This window comes from Trachurus trachurus (genome assembly GCF_905171665.1).
Source record: "Trachurus trachurus genome assembly, chromosome: 23".
NCBI classification, from domain to species: Eukaryota; Metazoa; Chordata; class Actinopteri; order Carangiformes; family Carangidae; genus Trachurus; species Trachurus trachurus.
Genome location: NC_139912.1, coordinates 6,250,267 through 6,269,266, shown reverse-complemented (window position 1 = coordinate 6,269,266; position 19,000 = coordinate 6,250,267). Strand labels below are relative to the sequence as shown.

The 19,000-nt window shown below is 40.2% G+C and overlaps 2 protein-coding genes across 2 annotated transcripts; both read left to right on the top strand.

Moving 5' to 3' along the window:
- Positions 1-5,350: 5,350 nt before the first annotated feature.
- On the top strand, positions 5,351-7,172 carry LOC311006745 (nuclear factor 7, ovary-like). Its single transcript, XM_083999675.1, has one exon. It carries the CDS (start codon positions 5,543-5,545, stop codon positions 6,905-6,907), a length of 1,365 nt encoding a protein of 454 aa, XP_083855801.1. The 5' UTR covers positions 5,351-5,542; the 3' UTR covers positions 6,908-7,172.
- Positions 7,173-12,920: 5,748 nt separating this feature from the next.
- echdc3 (enoyl CoA hydratase domain containing 3) lies at positions 12,921-17,781 on the top strand. The gene is made up of 6 exons (XM_084000012.1): positions 12,921-13,100; positions 13,681-13,802; positions 13,885-13,982; positions 14,425-14,625; positions 15,480-15,658; positions 16,471-17,781. The coding sequence occupies exons 1-6, from the start codon at positions 12,964-12,966 to the stop codon at positions 16,622-16,624; spliced, it is 891 nt and encodes a 296-aa protein (XP_083856138.1). The 5' UTR covers positions 12,921-12,963; the 3' UTR covers positions 16,625-17,781.
- Positions 17,782-19,000: the final 1,219 nt, after the last annotated feature.

Sequence of the window (19,000 nt, the reverse complement as noted above, 5' to 3'; positions counted from 1 at the left end):
TTGTTAATATAAATGCTAAATAAAACTTAGTACCTTAAAGGGACAACGAGGAGTTTCTATTTGTTTATTTAAAAGTCTCACGTTAATGTAGATGAATCTACGCTACCCACACTTGTTAATGGGCCCATTTTCGATAAATATATCGTTTTGTCTCTATCGTTATTTTGTTATTATTAGTGGTGGCGGAAATGCTGGTCGAGCCGACCAGCGTTTCTCTACTTTTGGTTTCGTGGCAAGTCATGAGAATAACGCCGCTGAATCGCCATTTAAGGTCGGAACTACGACGGTATCTGATCGTCTTTGAACCTCTGACTTTAATTCTTGATGAATGAAAACATGAGTCCGTCTTGCGCCGGTCAAAGAATTTTACGGTGCGCGCAGAGGCTCATAAATGTAGTGTGAAAACGCTTCGCTTTTCCATAACTCCTCGTTGTCCCTTTAAAGAGAAAACCTTAACCTGTAATCTTTTGTCTATGACAGTTAAGACTACACAGATACATGTTGTAACATCGTATATGTTGTATAACATTATCCACCGCTCCATGTATTGATTTTTCGCCATGTATTGATTTTTCGCCGGCTTCGTTGTAAAGGCACTTTGTGTTACATTGTATGAAAAGTGCCATATAAATAAAGTTGATTTGATTTGATTTGATTTGATTTAAACAAATGCAAATGGTTGAGAGGAGGGTTAGAAAAACTGCGGAAAACTGACCAGACTTGCATAGTTCTTTAAGTAGAAAAGGCTGACATGTGTAATGCATTGCAAGTATTATTAAATACTTGAAAATGTGGATATTTCCATGTGCATCTGGAGAGGGGACCTGATAAAAACTAAAGTAAGAAATAAGGACTCCTGTTATTTGCAGAAGTGAAACTGGATCCAGTCCATAACACCATGACTCAGAGAAATGTGTTCTTGTTGTCGTTAGCCCTCAGTGAAAAGAGAGATGCATTAGTAGATATTGCCACAAATTTTGTATGAAATCTTTAAATTAATGTGGCATCTCTTGGTTTGCTTGTTTATTTTTAAGTATATTTTTCCATCATTTACAATATGTCATGTAAAAGAGAGTCAGACCTGCTCTTGTGTCTGGTGAGAGTGCATGTGAGATAAGTGACATCTGTCTCAATGAGATACAAATTTCAACTGCGCAACAAAAAAAGTAACGACTCTGAGTCTAGCCCCGCCCACAACACATGACTTCAGGGAGTATGTTTGTTGTCGTTGTCCGTCAGTGGGAAGTGGAACAGCAGGCACCTCAGTTTTCGCACCAAATAAACAATGTCACCTGAAGAGGAACGACTTCACTACAGCTGGAAATACTGGGAATACTGGGAGTACTGGGAATACAGCAGCGGGTAAATTTAGTGTCCCTAAAGCTGCTCAGGAAACAGGAGAGATAAAAGACATCTTCCTCAACAAGATACAAATTTTAATTGCGCATCAAACACAGGAGTGACTCTGAGTCTAGCCCCGCCCACAACACTTGACTTCAGGGAGTATGTTTGTTGTGGTTCTCCATCAGTGGGAAGAGGAACAGTGAGTGGAACACCAGACGTCTTAGTTTTCGCACCAAATAAACAATGTCACCTGAAGAGGAACAACTTCACTACAGCTTGAAATACTGGGAATACTGGGAGTACTGGAAATACAGCAGCGGGTAAATATAGTGTCCCTACTGTACAGCTGCACAGGAAACAAGGGCTTCAAGAGGAGGCTGATTAAAGTGAAACTAACTTGGACGAAGAGGACACAGACAGAACATGGCTTCCAGGTCAGTGGAGGAGCTCTTTTGTCGTCTCTGCAGTGACACTTTTAAAGATCCAGTCCTCCTGTCATGTAAGCACAGCTTCTGTAAAGACTGTCTGTGCAGCTACTGGGCAGGAAGAGAAACTCCTGAGTGTCCAGTCTGTAGGAGAAGGTCTTCAAAGGTTTACCCCATTAACTTTGCACAGGAAAAAACAGCTGAGCCACTGTGCTTTGCACTTTGAGAAACTCAGCTTCTTCTGTGTGGATGATGAACAGCTGCTGTGCAACATCTGCAGAGATTCAGAAACACACAGCAGCCACATAATCCAACCTGTTGGTGAAGCTGTGAAGGACTTTGTGAAAAAACTTCAGGAGCTCCTAATGCACCTGAGAAAGAAACAGAGACTGATTCATCAAATTAAAGGAAACTGTGATCAAACAGCTGAGCACATTAAAAAACAAGCAGAAAACACAGCTCAAAGGATCAAGAAGGAGTTCGATAAGCTTCAGGAGTTTCTGAACAAGGAGAAGGAGGCCAGGATGGCTGCACTGAGGGAGGAGGAGGAGGAGAAGACTGAGAAGATGAAGGAGAAGACTGAGGCTCTGAGCAGAGACATAACAGCTCTGTCAGACACCATCAGAGCAACAGAGAAGCAGCTGAGAGCTAAAGACGTCTCGCTGCTGCAGAACTACAAGGCTGCAGTGGACAGAGTCCAGCAGCAACATCTGCCTGATGATCCACAGCTGGACTCAGGAACCCTGATAGATGAGGCCAAACATCTGGGCAACCTGAGGTTCAACATCTGGAACACGATGAAGGAGATGGTCTCCTACAGTCCAGTGATTCTGGATCCAAACAGTGCTCATCCAGTCCTGAACCTGTCTGAAGATCTGACCAGTAGCTGTGCAGACAATGAAACTTCAGATTTTTCTATTTCAAAGCAGAAGTAAGCGATCCGGTCGTTTTGGCTAACTTCCTGTCAGCGAATGGAGTTAGCAGTCCCCGCCCTCGTCCCTACGTCACCACATTCACGCGCATCCCTTGGCTGCACACACAGAGAGGACCGCCCCTTTATGAGTGACTGACAGACCCGTGTTTCAGACCAAACACTCTATATAAGTGATTGCTGTCGGAATAACTATTTAAGACTTAGGGCGTTTTCACACCTGACCATTTGTTCCGAAACAGGGAGCGTTTACGTCATATATCGGTTCGTTTGGTCAGATGTGAACACAGCAATCGCGCTCGATGCGGAACAAAACAAGCGGGCCGAGATCGCTTGGGAGAGGCGGTCTCGGCTCGTTTCCATCCGAGCCCTGGAGCGGTTTGTTTGTAGTGAGAACGCAACCGACACATGTATCGGAACAAATTGACTGGTTACCTGGCAACCGGAGGAGGAGGACCACGCAACTGCCCCAAAAACATAATGGAGCATCAGCAGCGTGTCGTCTTGGCCTTTTCATAATGTACACAAAACAGGAAAGCCGGTGGCCAAAAGAAAGACGCAAACTCAAGCCATGAGTCCACCAGCCTTTCCAAGCTGACCCGCGGCGATCAGCACCGGGCAGAGCTCCGCAAACAACCCCTATAACTAGTCATGCTACGGTGCCCGTTTACTAGAAGAATAAAGAGTCAAACTGTAGGGTGTTAGAGCAGTGGTTCTCAACCTTTTTGAGTCGCGACCCCCAATTTCACATGCACTGCTGCCCCCCCCCCAACACACAAACACACACACGCCGGTGTGAACGCATGATGAATAAAGCGCAGCGCTGTCCGCGATGGTTTTTTTTTTTGCCTTTTTAGTTCTTGATCCCTGCACTGAAAAAAACAATTGGCTGCTGTAGTTTTGTCTCCATGGCCAATATTCCGACCTGGAGGTTTTCATCAGGGCAAAAGAACAAAACAAAGTGACGGAGTTTAAATAGATGCGGGTGGCGAGTTGATGCGGTGTCCACACACCCGGGCTGGTTTATGTGACATGCGGGGACCTGTCGGCGCAGGAGCGAGTGGAGCGTGGCTGCAAGCCAATCTCCTTCAACCATGCACGGAAAAGGGGAATGACAAGAAAAGTTTTTCTAATTTATTAAGAAACAATGCCCAGGTCAGCAATGCATGCCAAGAAACATGTCGTTCATTCGTCCCCTCCAGTCACATCAACTGGGGTCGGGAGGGACCCCAAGGTTGAGAATGGCTGTGTTAGAGGACAATTCATCTGACATAACTATGACACCTGAAACTGAAAACACAGCTTGATCAACACAACCTGACCACCCCTCTCCCTGTCTCTCTAATAATGTAGCCTATTAGACTACATTTGTAGCTATAGCACATTATAGGCACACTTCAAGGTCTCGCCCCAGCCATAAACCAGTCAGCTTGGGCATTTTTTTAAATTGAACTTCAACTAAATAGGCTACTCGTCTGCCCAAATATTAATAAGAAATTGAACCTCCACACTACTGCAAGTCAGCCCGCGGTTCATTGTTGCCATTGTTGCTGATCAGCTGATGGGGTGTTGTTAGGGCCGTTGCTATGGCGCTGTTCCACAGCGCAAAGCGCTGTACCGCTTTAGAATCATGCAATGTGAACACAAACGGCCCAGAAAAAAGAACGCAACAGTTGTATCGGTTTAGTTGCTGAATCGGAACAACTGCAGGTGTGAAAACGCCCTTATATTAACACAAATATTCCGCTTACTCCTGCTTTAACTTCATTGTAGACAAAGAAAGTTTAAAGTTGTCTCTGCATTTCATCAACTACGATTATTTTTCAACTGTTTGTGCAAACAATGAGACTCACTATTAGATTTTTTTGTGACTTATGTTGCAGTTGTTTTGAAAACGTGTGGAGAAAGCTATATGAGATCATAAATATTCATTCATGTGCTCAGATGTCCCACTATTTCACAAACGTAATCCTTTAAAAACAACTGTATTTAATTTGCTTGTTTGTATTGAATGCCAAATTAGTGTTTCTTATTTACAAACATAAAATCGATCATTTCTACCGATAAACAATACATTATGAATCATATCAATGTTAATAATGACAAGAAAAAAAGTCAGGATAAATACAAATATATTTTTATAATGTTTTGGTTGAAACATATTTTGTTCGTGTCACAAATGCTCAATAAAGGTCACTTGTGAACATGCACTGATGTTTGGACAATTTTTTTTTATTGTAGTTCTATTATATTATATTTTGTGATATTTTCCACAAACTTTATGAAATCTTATTTAGATTAATGTGACATTTCATGGTTTGTTTACTGGTTTACTTGTAAGTATATTTAATTTTTCCGTAATTTACAATATGTCATATAAATGAGAGTCAGACCTGCTCTTGTGTCTTGTGAGAGTACATGTGAGATAAATGACACCTGTCTCAATGAATTACATATAGTTTAATAGTTAAAACTGAACCAAAGTAAGAAAAGATAAAGTCTGGTCACTAGTTGGTGCAGTGGACTCTCCTTTGTCTCAAATTTTAACTGCGCAACAAAAACAGGAACAACTCTGAGTCTAGCCCCGCCCACAATAAAAAACTTCAGGAAACAAGTTTGTTGATGTTATCCGTCAGTGGGAAGAGGAACAGCGAGTGAACAGCAGGCGCCTCAGTTTTCACTCCTAATAAACAATTTCACCTGAAGGGAACGACTACACTACAGCTGGAAATACTGGGAATACTGGAAATACAGCAGTGGGTAAATATACTAACAGCTGCACACTTTGGGAGGGGGCTGGTAAAAGTGAAACTAACTTGGACGAAGAGGACACAAACAGAACATGGCTTCCAGGTCAGTGGAGGAGCTCTCTTGTCGTCTCTGCAGTGACGCTTTTAAAGATCCAGTCCTCCTGTCATGTAAGCACAGCTTCTGTAAAGTTTGTCTACGTAGCTACTGGGCAGGAAGAGAAACTCCTGAGTGTCCAGTCTGTAGCAGAAGGGCTTCAAAGTCTTTCCCTCTTAACTTTGCACAGGAGAAAACAGGTGAGCCTCTGTGCTGTTTGCACTTTGAGAAACTCAGTTTCTTCTGTCTGGATGATGAACAGCCGCTGTGCAGCATCTGCAGAGATTCAGAAACACACAGCAGCCACAGAATCCAACCTGTTGTTGAAGCTGTGCAGGACTATGAGAAAAGACTTGAGGATCTCCTAAAGCCCCTGAGAAAGAAACGGACACAGATTCATCAAATTAAAGGAAACTGTGATCAAACAGCTGAGCACATTAAAAAACAAGCAGACAACACGGCTCAAAGGATCAAGGAGGAGTTCAAGAAGCTTCATGAGTTTCTATACGAGGAAGAGAAGACCAGGATGGCTGCACTGAGGGAGGAGGAGGAGCAGAAGACTGAGGAGATGAAGGAGAAGACTGAGGCTCTGAGCAGAGACATAACAGCTCTGTCAGACACCATCAGAGCAACAGAGAAGCAGCTGAGAGCTAAAGACGTCTCACTGCTGCAGAACTACAAGGCTGCAGTGGACAGAGTCCAGCAGCAACATCTGCCTGATGATCCACAGCTGGACTCAGGAGCCCTGATAGATGAGGCCAAACATCTGGGCAACCTGAGGTTCAACATCTGGAAGAAGATGAAGGAGATGGTCTCCTACAGTCCTGTGATTCTGGATCCAAACAGTGCTCATCCAGTCCTGAACCTGTCTGAAGATCTGACCAGTGTGAGTCAAGGAGAGATGGAGCAGCAGCTTCCTGAAAACCCAGAGAGGTTTGAACGTTTATACTCCATCGTGGGCTCTGAGGGCTTCAACTCAGGGTCTCACAGCTGGGACCTGGAGGTCAGAGACAACAAAGCCTTCACCATGGGGGTGTTAGCAGAGTCGACCCCAAGGAAAGGAGTCCCATCATCTGAACTGTGGATACTGCAGTTCTCTGATGGTAAATACAGATCACACTCACCTCCAGATTCAGACGCAGGGACTGAGTTGTCAGTGAAAGAGAAGTTCTCTAGGATCAGAGTCCACCTGGACTGGGACGGAGGATGTCTTTCGTTTTCTGATCCTGACAGCAACACACACATACACACCTTCTCACACACATTCACCGACAAGATGTTTCCATATATTAGCACCTGGAGCAGCGACCTGATCAAGATTGTACCATCACAGGTGTCAGTAGCAGTGGAGCAACACAGGTAGATGTTTTAGATGAGATCGGGTTCATGAGCCACTGATTTGTTTCCAGCCACGTTCACTTGATTCTTTTGGAAACAAACTTGATACAAAACACACTGATGATAGAGGGAGTGAAAAACCTAAACAATGATCCACTGTTAAAATGTAGCATTATGGGAAATACTGTATATTTTATATTCATATACATGTCCTTTGTTCTGATGTTAAGTTGAATTCATTTGTTTGTTATCTCTATAATCTGTCAGTGTAAAGTTAGTTTTCTATTAATGATTCACATGACTTCAGACAACTGATATTGCACTTTAGGTTCTGTAATAACTGCATGATTCCCCTAAAAATGGTGTATATCTCTAGTTAGCACTTTAATTATCAACATTTGTATTCTTTACATCATTATTATCATGCCACAATTGCACCTGCTAACATTCACAAATTTCTCAAAGAAAATGTTATTAGCCTACTGTAAGTAGTAAAGGCCCATTAAGACTTATGTTCCAATGCAAGTATCAAAATGTGAATGTGTCCATATATTTGCATCTGCAGTGGTGAACTGATAAAGACTTCAGCTAATGAACGTGTCAGTAACAGGTTTACGTGCAGCTATTGTTTCCACCCACATTCACTGTTTCTTTTGGAAACAAACTGTAGGAGACACTGATGACAAGAGTGAGACTGAGCACACAGTGCACAAAATTAATGTTAATGTTTTCCAGATTAATGTGGCTTCACCAACATCAAACTTCATACTTTTACCATCTAGCAGCTGTTTCCAGAGGTTCAAATCCATCACTAATGTTAGGCTACTTCTTGTGTTTGTTGTGTCTTTTCTCCTACTGGGGTTAGCATGCTATCAGCTAGCAGCTCACTGAATCTGCCCTAAAGATGTCGCAGTTCTAGCTGCTAGCTCTTTGAAAACAACACAAGAATTAAGTGGAATCAACTTATATCCTGGCATGAAGTCACCCTAAATATATATGTTACTAATTGTTATTATTTTTTATATTTTGGAATTTTTGCCTTTAATTGATAGTGTAGTTGAGAGAGACAGGAAATGGGGAGGCGGAGAGAGAGGGAATGACATGCAGCAAGGGCTGCCCAAGTCGGGATTCGATACAGGCTGCAGCAAATAGCTACTGCTCTTTTCTTGATATTGTAGTAACTTCACACTCACTCAACCGTGTATTTGTGTATTTACCACTGCCTGTAAGTGTAAAATTCAATTAGGCTATTCAGTCATGCATCAAGTTAATATTCATAATATTACACCATTATTATCATGCTGCAGTTTTTTATTATAGCCTTCTTTTATTCTGCTTCAAAGGGATAGATGTCTATGCAAAAGGCAACCTCAAAAAACTAATAATTCATTTATGAAACTTATGATTTCTCTATTTAAACTGTATCATAGCCATAGAAAGTTTGAAGTTGTCACTGAGTTTCATCAACTACTCTGATTATTTTCAACTGTTTGTCAAAACAATGAGACTGATGTGTACAAAGATTTCATGAATACTCCTGTTCATTCATGTGCTCAAATGTCCCACTATTTCACATTCCTAATCCTTTAAACGCAGCTGTATTTAATCTGCTTGTCTGTATTGAATACCAAATGAATGTTGTTTTTTATTTTCAAACATAAAATCAATACTTTCTATCCATAAACAATACATTATCAATAATATCAACGTTAATAATGATAATGAAAAAAAACAGAGTGAATAAAAATGTTATTATGTTTGGTTTGAAACATATTGTCACAAATGCTAAATAAAGGTCACTTATGAACATGCACTGATGTTTGGACGATTTTTTTTTATTATTACGGTATTATCTATATATACTATATATTGTGATATTTTCCACCAACTTTTTATTTATTTATTTTTTTTACATTAATGTGGCATCTCCTGTTTTCTTTTTTACTTGTTTATTTGTAAGTATCTTTTTCCATCATTTACAATATGTCATGTAAAAGAGAGTCAGACCTGCTCTTGTGTCTTAGTGGATGTGAGATAAATGGCATCTGTCTTATTGAGTTACGTATTTTATTGTTATATGGTTTCATATTTAAAACTGAACTAAAGTAAGAAAAAGTGAAGTCTAGTGACTCTGGTCACTTGTTGGTACTACTTTGTCTGTCTCAGATTTCAACTGCACAGTAAATCAGCCTTTTATCAACTTAAGAACAAATCCAGAATTAAGGGTTTTATGTCCCAAACTGATCAGGAGAAGCTGATTCATGCTTTTATCTCCAGTAGACTTGACTACTGTAACGGTCTTCTGACTGGTCTCCCCCAAAAAAGTATCAAACAGCTGCAGCTCATTCAGAACGCTGCAGCTCGAGTTTTAACCAGAACAAAGAGATCAGATCACATCACCCCACTTCTTAAAACCTTACATTGGCTCCCAGTCAGCTACAGAATAGATTTTAAAGTTCTGCTACTGGTCTACAAATCACTGAATGGTTTAGGTCCAGAATACATGAATGACATGTTAGTAGAATATAAACCCAGTAGAGCTCTGAGATCTACTGACTCAGGTCAGATAGTGGAGCAGAGAGTTCAAACCAGACATGGTGAAGCAGCATTTAGCTGTTATGCTGCACACAACTGGAACAAACTGACAGCAGAACTGAAATCAGCCCCAACTGTGAGCACTTTTAAATCTAGGTTAAAAACATTTCCTTTTTTCATGTGCTTATTATAGCTGAGCTCTTTTTAAGAACTTTTAACTATCTATTTTCTTTCATTTTACTTTTTTTATTCTTCTTTGCTCCTGCCTTTAACTATGTTTTTTGTTTTTATGCTGTTTTATGCTGTTCTTAAAAAAAAAAAAAGTTTTGTCTTTACAGTATGTAAAGCACATTGAGTTGCCTTGGTATGAAATGCGCTATATAAATAAAGAGGACTTGCCTTGCCTTGCCTAAAGTCCAGGCCCGCCCACAACAAAAATCTTCAGTGAAACAAGTATTGATGTTATCTGTCAGTGGGACGAGGAACAGCAGACGTCTTTGTTCACTTGTTTTTACACCAAGCGAACAATTTCACCTGAAGAGGAACGACTACACTAGAGCTGGGAATACTGGGAATACTTTGAATACAGCTGCGGGTTTATATACTGTACCTACAGCTGCACAGAAAACAAAGACTTTGGGTGGAGAACATGGCTTCGGGATCAGAAGAGGAGCTCCCTTGTCGTCTCTGCAGTGACACTTTAAAAGATCCAGTGCTTCTGTCATGTAAGCACAGCTTCTGTAAAGACTGTCTCTACAGCTACTGGGCAGGAAGAAAAACTCCTAAGTGTCCAGCCTGTAGGAGAAGGTCCTCAGTAGGCTTTTTTCGTCCTGACCTCTGTCTGCACTCTGAGAAACACAACTTCTTCTGTGTGGATGATGAACAGCTGCTTTGCAGCTTCTGCAAGGATTCAGAAACACACAGCAGCCACAGAATCCAACCTGTTGATGAAGCTGTGCAGGACTATGAGAGGAAACTTCAGGAGCTCTTGAAGCCCCTGAGAAAGACACTGATACTGATTCATGAAAAAAAAGGAAAGTGTGATGAAAGAGCTGAGCACATTAAAGACCAAGCAGACAACACAGCTGAAAGGATCAAGGAGGAGTTCAAGAAGCTTCATGAGTTTCTGAACGAGGAAGAGGAGGCCAGGATGGCTGCACTGAGGGAGGAGGAGGAGCAGAAGACTGAGGAGATGAAGGAGAAGACTGAGGCTCTGAGCAGAGACATAACAGCTCTGTCAGACACCATCAGAGCAACAGAGAAGCAGCTGAGAGCTAAAGACGTCTCACTGCTGCAGAACTACAAGGCTGCAGTGGACAGAGTCCAGCAGCAACATCTGCCTGACGATCCACAGCTGGACTCAGGAACCCTGATAGATGAGGCCAAACATCTGGGCAACCTGAGGTTCAACATCTGGAACAAGATGAAGAAGATGGTCTCCTACAGTCCTGTGATTCTGGATCCAAACAGTGCTCATCCAGAAATGATCCTGTCTGAAGATCTGACCAGTGTGAGACAAGGGAAGTTGAAGCAGCAGCTTCCTGAAAGGGGGAAGATGAAAGAGAGGATGGACCAGTTATACTCCATCGTGGGCTCTGAGGGCTTCAACTCAGGGTCTCACAGCTGGGACTTGGAGGTCGGAGACAACAAAGCCTTCTCCTTGGGGGTGTTAGCAGAGTCGACCCCAAGGAAAGGAGTCCCATCATCTGGTCTGTGGAGACTCATGCTCTGTGATGGTGAGTACAAACCACTATCGCCTTCTGACACAGGATCTGAGTTGTCAATGAAGAAGAAGCCCAGGAGGATCAGAGTCCACCTGGACTGGGACGGAGGATGTCTTTCGTTTTCTGATCCTGACAGCAACACACACATACACAAATTCTCACACACATTCACCGACAAGATGTTTCCGTATATTAGCACCTGGAGCGGCGACCTGATCAAGGTTGTACCGTCACGGGTGTCAGTAGCAGTGGAGCAACACAGTTAGATGTTTTAGATGAGATCAGGTTCACGAGCAACTGATTTGTTTTCAGCCACGTTCACTGATTCTTTTGGAAACAAAATGTTGATACAAAACACACTGATAACAGAGGGAGTGAAAGACCTAAACAATGATCCATTGCTAAAATGTAGCTTTATGGGAAATGTGTTATATATATATATTCATATAGGCTAAATGTCCTTTGTTATCACATTAATTTGAACTCATTTGTTTATTGTCACTTTAAACTTTTAATTTAATGTTAGTTTTCTATTAATGATTAACATGACTACAGACTACTGATATTTATATATTTATATTCCATTTCAAGTACTGTAATAACTGCATGATTCCCCTAAAAATGGTGAATATCTCTTTTTTTTTAGCACTTTAGTTAAAAATATTTGTATGCTTTACATCATTATTATCATGGCACAATTGCACAGCCAAGATTTATTTTTCATTTTACTTTTGTTTTCCCTATTTTTCAGATTTTTATCTGTCGAGAGGAAAAAACTGCCTGTATTGTTTTTAATCTCATGCTTTGCATTTCATGAACAAATGTGACTATTATTGTTGTTAACTGCTTGTTGAAACATGTTGAAACTTTAAAGGTGTACAGAAATGGCCGTTTGTCCTGTTTGTCGCGCCGAGTTGTCACGAGCTGCAACACGAGTTTACCCGAGTAAGGAAAACAAATTTGATTGGTCGTTATCGAGCAGGCGGGATATTCAAAGCTTGAGGCGAGACCGAGCTCCGTGTGTGTGTGCGTGTCTCAGACGTTTGAATGACGGATGACGGATCCAATATCAGTGGCTGGTGAATCGTGTACAGGCTGACGTATAATCCGTGCGCCTGCATTATCCAATGCGGAAAAAAAAATACACACTTTAATCCCGGATTTACTCAAAAATAGAATTTTGCACAAAGTTTGGCCTACATCGTCTGAAAGGTGAGTTATCACATTAATTTTATGACCCAAAGTGGGCTCAAATTCAATTTTCTTTTCTGTACACCTTTAAGATGGAAATTCAAGGGGACGTACTCTGTTACTAATACTGTTACTTGTTGTTTCCGTTTCTGCTCAATATAATAAACTATGATATCACAAAACATTTCTTCTTATTTGTCATTCATTTTATAGGCTATATTTAGTTGGAGTGAATGCAGTTTTAAAATAGCCTAAATCTTTTTTTTTTTTGGCACAGACCTTTTCACATGTTTGTTGCCACCAGTGCTTTTAAAAAACTGTTTCAACAGAGTTATTAAAACTTTGCAAAGTTAAAATTCATCTTAATATAAATGTAGCATTTGAAAACTTTCATCTTTACTCGAATAGATTTCTCAATGAATATAAATGATAACTACAAATAGCTCTGGTATTTTGTGATATTAGCACAAAACTTGTGTTATATGATATGATACAGTATGTTATGATTCCGCCCTGTCCTGTCCCCTGTTATTTTTTAATTTTTTTTTGTCCTGTCACCTGTTTCTACGTCGCACTACGTACGGTTGACGTCACCCCGGAAGTGAGAGTGGAGAGCACAGAGAGGTGAATCATGGCTCGTAGTTTACTGAGCAGGACCGTCGCTGTGTTTCAGCTCAGCAGGAAAACACCGCTGCTCACCGGGACCCGGTTCTACTCTCAGTCCGAACCGGAGCCGCTGACGGTGAGACACCAAAACAACGGAATAAGGTGCAGCACCGAAACATGTCCGACGTGTGTTTAACCTTTACATACAGTAGGCTGCCTGAAGCTAAAACTGTGGATTTAGGGGGAGTGTGTAGCTTTTAACAACAACAGTGTGTTACTGTGGTTAATATAATACTTTGTTTCATATTGTATTGTCTGAAGATAAATTCGGCGTAAATATTAAACATATACATCGACATATATTCAGCTAAGAACATATTTTTACAGTGTCTACTGTCAGTGAAGGAAAAGTTACACAACCACAACCAAAAGTAAACAAACACTCAGTATTATGAGATATACAATTGTGTGATTTTTTGACTAAAACATAGATTAAAATGTACTTTTTAAACTGTGTCTGAGCTGCTCAGTTTGTAGTAATTATTCTCATTTTGACCCTGTCCTAAAAGAGGAGCCAGTTCTTGTGCAGTTGCAGTTGCAAACTGTCAGTGAAGCTTTTGACTAAAACCACATAAAACACTGGAATAAGATGAAGCAAGACAATAAATAAAGCATGTGAATGCATAAAGTAAGACAATGACAATAAATCCAACATGTTATTGTCTGTCTTCTCTGTTTTCAGGAGAGTCATCCTGAATAATCCCAAGAAGAGAAATGCTCTGTCTCTCTCCATGCTGGAGTCTCTCAGAGAAAACATCCTGACTGATGTGGACAGTGACGATCTCAGAGTTATTATCATATCAGGTCGGTGTTCTTAATGTGTGTGAGTGTGTGTTAGAGAAGATGTTGTTCTGACCTCTTATTTTTATTATTTTTTCTTCATCAGCCAAAGGTCCAGTGTTTTCCTCTGGACACGACCTGAAGGAGCTGACGTCGGCTCAGGGCAGAGATTATCACACCAAGGTGTTTCACACCTGTTCTGAGGTGAGTTTGTTGCTTTCTTTCCTCTTCTCTCCCCCGTCTCCAACTTTCTTTTTTGTTTTATTTGTTAATTTCTCATTTGAAAGTAGTACAGTAGTATATATAAGTACAAACAACATCAGAATCAACTGATACAGGAATGACAGAGAACTTCAACAATACAATTTTGGCAATTGAATTCATTTCTACAAAAAACAGAGGAAATGAAAGTTGGGAACCTACGAATTTGTGTTTATGAATTAAGAAATTTCCCTTCAAAATAAAAAAGTTTAAAAAAATAATAATAATACATTGACTTATTTTTGTTGTTGTCATAGTAACATATGATATCTTCAAAAGTAAAACTATCCCACACTTTGATGATCATGACATCAGCCTCTTTAAAAAAAAAAAAAAAAAAAAAGTGATATCACATGTTGTTCACCTCTGATTTCCTGTGCTTCAGGTAATGACTCTGATACAAGACATACCTGTCCCGGTGGTCGCCATGGTGAACGGTGTTGCCACGGCGGCCGGGTGCCAGCTCGTCGCCAGCTGTGACATTGCCGTGGTGACGGAGAAGTCCACCTTCGCCACCCCGGGCGTCAACGTGGGTCTGTTCTGCTCGACGCCGGCGGTGGCCATCGGCAGAGCCGTGCCGAGGAAGGTGAGAGAGGAAAAGTAGGAACATAAAAATAAAAAAATCCAATAGTTAATCAATAATAAAGCTGATAGTTGTAGTCTACTTGCCAACAATGAGTACCCGGAAATGTTGAGTACCCCAAAGTTTTATGTTAGAAATAGATAGTATGGGTCCCCAGTATTCAGAAACTGCCGGATGCTAATTTATATATATTGGACAATTAGCATAATTGACATAATTAGCATAAATTAGCATAATTTCCTATATGGGCAATATTTCAACAAAATTGACTTGGCTGATCTGGGCAATACTGGAGTGGTTTTAGGGGTTATTGATGATGCTGAATCCATTTCTGACATTTTCAAAATTCAAAATGGCTGTCTACACCGATGACCAGATTTTGAAATCCATCAAAATCGGCCCACTGGCGGTTAAAATCTGGTCACTTCCGGTTTAGACAGCCATTTTGAATTTTGAAAATGTCAGAAATGGATTCAGCATCATCAATAACCCCTAAAACCACTCCAATATTGCCCAGATCAGCCAAGTCAATTTTGTTGAAATATTGCCCATATAGGCAATTATGCTAATTTATGCTAATTATGTCTGTTATGCTAATTGCCCAATATATATAAGTTAGCATCCGGCAGTTTCTGAATACTGGGGACCCATACTATATGTTTCTAACATAAAACTTTGGGGTACTCAACATTTCCGGGTTCACAATGGGGCCCTATGGGCTGGCAAGTAGACTATTGTCAAGAAAATGACAGTAGATTATTGATTATTTATAAATAGGGGAGGTTATCTTCAAATATTGCCAGCTTTACATTAGTAGCTCCAACAGTTGCTTTAGCTCTTCTCTCTCTTTTTACCAGGTTGCCATGGAGATGCTCTTCACAGGAACTCCCATCTCGGCCCATGATGCTTTGCTGCACGGTCTGGTCAGCAAGGTGGTGCCGGAGGAGCGGCTGGAGGAGGAGACGATGGCCATCGCCCAGCGGGTGTGTCAGGCCAGCCGACCCGTCGTCGCGCTCGGCAAAGCCACGTTCCAGAGGTCAGAGAGAAAAACACACACACACACACACACACACACACACACACACACACACACACACACACACACACACACACACACACACACTCGTTTTCACTGTCATCACTGTGGTTGTAGTGTGTTTTTTTAAAGTCCAGGAACCGTTTTAGCATTTTACCAACAATGAAACATCTTTTTAATTATTAGTTTTACTTTATTTAGTTATTTTTCTGTTCCAAACAAATGATTTAACTTGAAAAATCAGAAGCCTTCGGTGGGATTGACGTATTAGTGACGTCACGATTACAGAGTTTCTTGATAATAAGAAATAATCACAGTGTTACGATTATCACGATTAATTAATTTCACAACACTATGAATGTGTAAAATCAAATATAGTCAAAATATAGTTACATTACTAATCATTTACACTAAATATTTTAAGTATCTATTAATATAGGACCAATTATTAATCCTCCAGGGGAAATGTTTGACATATTCAAGTCTATAATTGTCATCTATACCAAATGTTTAAGTTTATTTTAATTGTTTTTTACATTTAAATTCCTACTAATTCAATGTTATGTTAGGTAAATTGACATTAGGGAACCCAGTATCTTGCGTATTTTTTTGGAAAGTGACGGTATTTTAGGAATCTTCACAATTGATTATTAATTGTGGCGTTTATTATGAAAACAAGTAATCGTGACACCCCTACCTGAGATTATTAAGGTAAATTTATAATGTCACCACTGTCGGTTTTACATGAAATCAAAAGCAGACTTAATGGAGAATAGATAATGTTAAATAAAAAAAGTTTTGTTCCCCCACAGACAAATGGCTCAGGGTCGAGATGCAGCGTACGCCACCGCCTCCAAGGTGATGGTCGACAACCTGGCGCTGAGAGACGGACAGGAGGGGATCCGAGCCTTCATCGAGAAACGTAAACCAGTGTGGAGCAACAGAACAGAACGAGCCCACGACTGACGGACAGAAGGAGAGAGGGGAAGCGTGGTTCCAGGTGATCGCTGCAGTGATTTGAGCGGTTCACAGTCGACTGGTGTGGAGTAATTATCACCAGTGGTGATTGGGCTGCAGAGGTGTTAAAATGGAGATGTGTAACAATGATGAGGAGTGAAGTTCCTTCCTCATTTATGACCAGTTAGTTGAACCAACGTGTGCCTTTAAAAAGCTGCAGCGTGGAGACGAGAGGAAACTCAGACTCATAAAGCTGAAGGATGCTGCTCTGTTCACAGTGTCCATGACCCTGGAGGTGAAAGTCTAAGCTCTTTATTTCTTCATGTTGTTGGCACGCAGGATAAAAAAAAAAAACAGTGTTAGGAGATAAGAGAACTGGTTATTTTATGAAATGTCAAAGGTACACACTCACACACTTGTACTTTACAAGTAAAAGTTCATCATGAAACACTGAAACTCCAAGCAGAGAATTTCTTTTGGATTATAGGTCAATTTTGAATTAATTTTGTATCTACAGATGGGGATGTATTTCTCTTTATGTGTGGTTGTGAATCATTTGTTTCAATTGTTGTTGTACTTGATACTGTATATGCAATTTGCTTCTTTCTTTTCTCTTGCAGAAATGATTGTATCAAACTAATGGTAAGAATATAACCATAAAGTGTTTTGAGATTAATTACTGTATTGATAGTATTCTGAAGACATTACTCAAGGACACTGACATGATTGCATCTCAATTTAAATCTTACAATGTTTCCATTAGCATGCTCTCTAGACCAAATCGAGACCTGAGCTAGATCTGGTTAAATGGCATCTAGATGCAGAAAAACATGGTGAAATATCCCTTTTTTTTTTCCAGGTAAAGCTTTCATAAATCAGAAACAGTGTTTGAATCTAGAGCAGATGTGACAAGTCTGAGAGTATTGTTATCTAGACCTGTTCATATACAGTCTAGATGCAGAAAAAAGTATTGTCCCTTTTTTGTATTTTCACAAATAATAATATTTGTTCTTCCTGGAATAATCTAAAGCAGATTTGCACAGTTGATTTAGATCTGTTCTAACATTGGTCTAGATGCAGAAACCTGCAGTGAAATGTCACTTCTTCTGTCACTTCCACAAATAAAATAAAAGTCTTGCAAACCAGAAACTGTGTTTGACATGGTCTTAACAGTATGCTCTCTGGAATAACCTCAGACCTGACCCAACGAGCTCTGGCTTGTATGGCATGGTACTGTAGATGCTGATCTAAAGCTGGTGTGATACAGCCCAGACGGCTAAGCATGCAGTGAGACATTCCTTTTGTTGTATTTTCATAATTTAACCATTTAAATTTCACAAATCACAAACGGTGTTTGACAGGTTCTTTATGCTCTCTGAGATAACCCAGAGCACGAGCTCTGGCTTGTATGGCATGGTAGATTTTGTTCTAAAGCCCGGATGGTGCAGTGAGGTGAGTGGGTTGTGAAACTTTTTTTTTTTTTTTTACCAAATTAGAAACTGACATAATCTTTATGCTTTCTAGCAGGTTTGACAAGCCTGAGCAGAATCTTTTGCTGGTCTAATGTGGTCTGAATGTCGAAAAATGCAGTAAAATGTTGATTTTTTTGTATAAAACATAATGTTCATAAATCATAAACTGTGCTAACTTCAGCATCATCATCTTGCTAGATCTTAAAACGACTTACTTTTATTTATTTATTTATTTATATATTACCAGCAGAAACTGCAAAACTACACTGCACCACTGGGGGGCAGAGTTTCATTGTTGGTAGCAGGGGGGAAAAAAACCTGTGGAAATAAACACACATCGAACAGGTCAAAAGATTCATTTTTCAACCCACCTTATTTTATTAAGCAAAGTATCAGAATGGTCTGTAATTAGTTGTTTAACAAAAAAACAAAAACAAAGATAACTTAGGGAATGTAATGAACAGTACATCAATACTGTTGGAGAATAAACTGCATCGAAACCAAAAACAGTGAGGAGGAAAAATCAAAGGGAATGTGACCGATTAAAGGTTAAAATGTAGTGAGTGTGTGTGTGTGTGTGTGTGTGTGTGTGTGTGTGTGTGTGTGTGTGTGTGTGTGTGTGTGTGTGTGTGTGTGCGCCAGAAGACTGTATGTATGCCAGTGGAAGTGCCAGCAGCTGAACAGTAGTCGATGATATGACAGTGTTGAGAATAATTAGACAAACTGAACTAAAGCAACTTTTCTTTTTTTCTTTTTTCTTTTTTTACTGGGACTAGTTGACATCCATCTCCTGGTGCATGTGCTCAACATGTGGTGGCTACAGTACAGTGATTTAAAAAAAGAAAGAAAAAGAAACGTTACCTCTAGTTACATCGCAAATCAGATGACTTAAAGCCATCAAATCAAAAATATA